Source organism: Vicia villosa, unplaced genomic scaffold (assembly GCF_029867415.1).
Source record: "Vicia villosa cultivar HV-30 ecotype Madison, WI unplaced genomic scaffold, Vvil1.0 ctg.001862F_1_1, whole genome shotgun sequence".
Lineage (NCBI taxonomy): Eukaryota > Viridiplantae > Streptophyta > Magnoliopsida > Fabales > Fabaceae > Vicia > Vicia villosa.
Window position 1 is genome coordinate 366,373 of NW_026705754.1, and position 5,055 is coordinate 371,427.

Here is a 5,055-nt window from a genome sequence, read left to right on the forward strand (position 1 = left end):
TATAGTTGGCCATTTTCATCAAAAATATTAATAACAAGAAATATCTTAAATCTATAATATAATAACATAAATAAAAAGCATGCAAATTTGGTTTCACATTGAAAGAGACAGAAAGAATAAGGAATTTGAATCTTATGCAATTAAGAAAGAGCTCCATAATATTTGTGTGAATACGTGTCAGATTTGCGAATTGACCAAACAATATTAAGAAATCGAAAAGCATGCATTGGAAAGTACAATTTTTGTGGGACAATGCATCATAATATGTCAGATTACATTTAATGAGTTGCATGCATTTGTTTTGGGAGACAAAAAAAACAGAATAAGCATTTGTGTATGATGCATTTGTGTTGGGAGACAAAAAGAATTGAATAAGCATGCATTTAATGAATATTTATTTTTAAATATCTTGCCAATGAAAAAAGTAGTAACGACTTTTTATTACAAATATTAGAAGATGATACACTTTGTTCTGACAACTTATTAGCCATTAACTGATTCACTTCTTATATAGCAAAATTAAATTGGAAATGAAAACTATAATTAATGGCATTTGGGTAAATTTGCAATTAACTAGAATTATTAATTTGTAATATTAATGACACAAAATTAACCCATGGATATTTATATATTTGACAACTCATTTAGGTAACTCTACTCAATATATATGGTTTGGTAGATAAGAAATCACCTTTTTTATAACCGAATTTTGACGTGACTATTATTTTTAGGTAAAAAATATTAAATAACATAACAAGTTTGAACATTTTTCAATCAAAAATATTAAATAACATAACAAGTTTGACCATAGACACGTGTATTTATTTTTTTGCACTCATTAACTCACAAAACTTGGTGAGATCACTAAATTAATATAAACCATAAACATGTGGCGGCAACCTTGGCTCTGCAACTGCCACAAGTGGCACAGCTTTGGTGGTTCCACCATGAGATTCAGAAAGGTCAATGCTGGACATATTTGGTGGCACGCTCCAAGTGAAGCTATGTAGCAACCTCGCAAACAACATAACAGTCATTGAAGTTCCAAGCATGACTCCTGAACATCCACGCCTTCCAGTACCAAATGTTACCAAGTCCAAACTAGGTTCCGACAAATTAAGATTATATCCTTCCACCTTAAGATGTCGTTCTGGATTGAACTTGAGTGGATCTTTCCAAATTCTAGGGTTTAGACCAATTCCTTGTCTCCTGATATACACATGACTCCCTTTTGGGATAAAGTAGTTCACAACAACTGTGTCTTTCATTGCAACATGTGGAAGGTTGAAATCACAAATCGGGTGACGACGAAAAGCTTCTCTTGCACAAGCCTTCACATAGTTTAGTTTAGGAAAATCAGATTCTTGTACTAGCCTTTCTTTTCCAACTACATTGTCCAATTCTTCTACAGCTTTTTTTAGTAGCTCAGGTTGATTTATCATTTCAGCAAGTCCCCATTCTACTGCATTTGATGGATTATCAACTGATGCAAGTGTCAATTCCTGTCAAAAATTTCAAGACATCAAATTTATAATTTAAAAACTATCTTAAATATAAATTATAGCTTCTATTTGTACTGAGGTTTTCCATATAATTTATTTATAATAAAAATTAATAATTAAATATCTAAACCCTAAATCCTAAAGTTTTAACTTTAAAGAATTAAAATGAGATGAAAATAGTAGTGTAAGTTATATACCAAAACATTGGACTTAATTTCTTGCTCAGTCAAAAGTGGAATGTTGTTATCATCTTTGAGTGAGATAAGAACATCAAGCAAATCTTCTTTCTCTGCCCTTTGCCCATTCTTCCATTGTTGGATTCTATCTTCAATGATAGGATCGTGATGTTTCTTCATAACCTTACAAGCCTTCTTAAGTATCCTTTCATGGCCATCCACGTCAAGGCCCCTCAAACATGGCATGAAATCAGAAACTGAGAAAGCAAAAAGATATTGCAAAACAGTAAAAACTGCTTCCACATATTCTTGTTCCTCTAAGCCAGGTCCAAAATCCTCACTACCATTTCCAAAGTACCTTTTATTCAAAAGCAACCTCCTAACAACATTTCCAGTGTATTGTTGTGCAGTAACTCCCACATTCACAAGTCCACCACCACCAATTTTAGTGCATTGGTTGTAAATATAACGCACAATGTTATCAGCTTCTTCCACCCTTTTTTCATGAAGCCATTGATGTCTAAGAGGTGAAACTAATTCATTAAGAACTAGTTTCTTCACTTTCTTCCATTGTTCTCCAAAAGGAGTGAGTGCTGTTGTTAAATATCCAGTAGTAACATACTCATTAGACCAACTACTAGGTCTTGATGCAAAATTTGCATCTTGTTTCACACATAGCTCACGTGCAATTGTAGAATCACTCACTAGAATGACATGAACACTACCTAAACGGACGCATGCGATATCCGTGTTCATGTCATTCATCATTTTTTGTATCCATCTAAACGTTGGCCTATTTGCAAGCATTTCAGGAATGTTGCCTACTATAGGCCAAGGTGAAGGACCTGGAGGGAGTTTTGGTTTTTCAGAACTTTTGTTACTGCGATGTTTCATGAAGAGTGTAAAAGCAAGTAATGTGACTATGAGACACCAAAATGTTGGTGACATTTGATCAGAGACAATCAAAGGTTCCATGATTCTTGCTAGTGGGTAAATGTGAATGTAAATGATGATTTGTAGTGCACTTTATGCTTCTTATATATACTATATTTTCAACATTTTTATTTTAAATTTATGTTGTCATTGTTAAGGTGCATTAATTGTGAATGAACTTATCTTTTATCATTGCCTTAGTTGCAGTGGTCCCCCTATTATTATTATTATTATTATTATTATTATTTTTTGTTTTGGTCCCCAATTTTAAAATCCGGTATTTTAGTTTATTTAGTTTAGTTTTTTAAGGATTTTGGTCTCCTTGCAAATCCGAAGGTAATTTTTAAAGAAATGAAACTTACATTGATGACATGTTCAACATAAATCTTAAATAAAATTAGTTTTTTTTAATATTTCACATCTGAACTGGAACTTACACATCATCAATATGAGCGTCATCTTATTTAAAATTGCCTTTGAATTTGTAAGGAGACCAAAATCCTCAAAAAACTAAAATATAGGGACTAAAATTTTGGGACTTTAAAATAGGAGGACCAAAACCCAAAAAAAAAAAAAACAGGAGACCAAAATTACAATTAAGCCTTTATTATTTTTCTAAAAATATATATTTCTTTTACTCATATCAGAATTTCTTAAAATTTAAATCAAATACATTGTACATGTGTTTTAAAACTTTGTATTGGTGGATGAGATTAAGCTTATGCTGTAAAAGTTTGATACATTGTTTACATGTATATACAATGTATGGTTAATTATTATATAAATAGAAAAATAAAATAAGAAAAATTCTTTAAATCGTTTGATTACCTCTTTAGAATTTGTATTCATGATATAGACTATAATTTGTTAAGACCGTAGAGATAGAAAATTAAAAAAATCACTTGTTTTAATATTAGATTCATTGCTTAGATTAGAACCAGTCATATTTATAAACTAATTTGTAATTTTAAACTTCTTTAAAACCAGTTATTTAATTTTATAAAAAGAATCATATGAAAAAAAAAGTAATTATCTTTTTCAAAAATAAAATTTTCAAACTTTTTATTTCTGAAAAAAATATTTATTATTTGGAAATTTTTAATATTTGAAAAGCAATTCTATTAACCATATTTTTGAATAAACTCTAGTTTAGATATTGTAAACATTGCATTAGTTATGAGTTATATAGATAGATAATAAAAGTAATATATATATATATATATATATATATATATATATATATATATATATATATATATATATATATATATATATATATATATATATATATATATATATATATATATATATATATATTTGTTTAAACCTGTTTTTAAGGAAAATATGGATGAATAGAGTATCAATTCTTCATGATAGTACATAAAATACACTATTTACTCGCCAATTCATACTATATTAAATAATTATTTAAATTTAAATGATTTTAAAATGATTTTTTTAAAATAAAAAATAATACTTATTATTTTATTTTAATGATTACTTTAATAATTTTTTTTTAAATTAAAAGATATAATATTTATTTTTTATTAGAATGATTTTTTAATAATATCTTATATATTAAAAACAAAAGGTGTTACAAGCTTCCACGATCCAGGAGGAGAGAAAACCCAAACTCCATAAAAAATAGAAAACCTAAAGGTATTTCTAACCTATTATTTACAAAATCCCCTCTAATTCCGAGAGGAATAGAATAAAAAAATAATATGGAAATTGCACGGAGAGGTGGTTTCAATCCACCTATTCCTTAAACAACTCGGAAGCAAAAAATGGTTAGAGAAAGCTTTAACAACCATTAAGCAATCAATCTCAACCCAAAGCTTACTCCAACCACGAGCTTTTGCTAAGACAATCGCCTGAATAACTCCAGAGAACTCGGCCACAAGAGAGGAAGAGTCATGTAAGTTGTCTGCAAAAGTCATCAGAAAATCACCATAATTGTTTCTTAAAAAGCCATTAAAACCCTTTTATTGTTATCAGGCAATACGCGCTATTGCAGTTGCATTTTGTCGTACTCAAATTTTTGTCCTACAAATTTCATTCATGTGATCATGTCGCGTTCGTATTTCAAGCGCATTTTAGCCTTCACATTTTTACATATTTTGAAAAGAAAACTTGACTTCTACTTAAGGTCAACAAAAATAGCTTTTACATCCACATCTTTGCTTATTTATCTAAGTTTCATATTTTCTTAGAATGGTTGTTTGTCGTTGTTATTATTATCTCTTTTTTAAGATATAAAGAAATTTGTGTCTTAATTTCTAATTTAATTTTGTTCATTAGAATTAATGTTTTTTTTATTGAAATTTATTTTAGATTTACAAATAAAATAGAGTTTGAGTTATTTTTGATAAGGCCCAAGTTACATGTTTATCCCATTTTACATTGTTTTATTACATCAGAATAAAACAAAAAAAAATGGTCTT

The 5,055-nt window shown here is 28.7% G+C and overlaps 1 protein-coding gene across 1 annotated transcript; it reads right to left on the reverse strand.

Annotated features, from left to right (window-relative positions):
- Nucleotides 1–705: 705 nt before the first annotated feature.
- On the reverse strand, nucleotides 706–2,666 carry LOC131636929 (isoleucine N-monooxygenase 2-like). The gene is made up of 2 exons (XM_058907509.1): nucleotides 1,700–2,666; nucleotides 706–1,502 (listed from the first exon to the last, which is right to left on the reverse strand). Exons 1-2 carry the CDS (start codon nucleotides 2,651–2,653, stop codon nucleotides 870–872), a joined length of 1,587 nt encoding a protein of 528 aa, XP_058763492.1. The 5' UTR covers nucleotides 2,654–2,666; the 3' UTR covers nucleotides 706–869.
- Nucleotides 2,667–5,055: the final 2,389 nt, after the last annotated feature.

Bases quoted from the DNA above. Each gene is read 5' to 3' on its own strand.
- LOC131636929 (XM_058907509.1), bottom strand. From the start codon at position 2,653: ATGGAACCTTTGATTGTCTCTGATCAAATGTCACCAACATTTTGGTGT. The intron at 1,503-1,699 runs GTATATAACTTA...AATTTTTGACAG, and splicing joins AAATTAAGTCCAATGTTTTG to GAATTGACACTTGCATCAGT.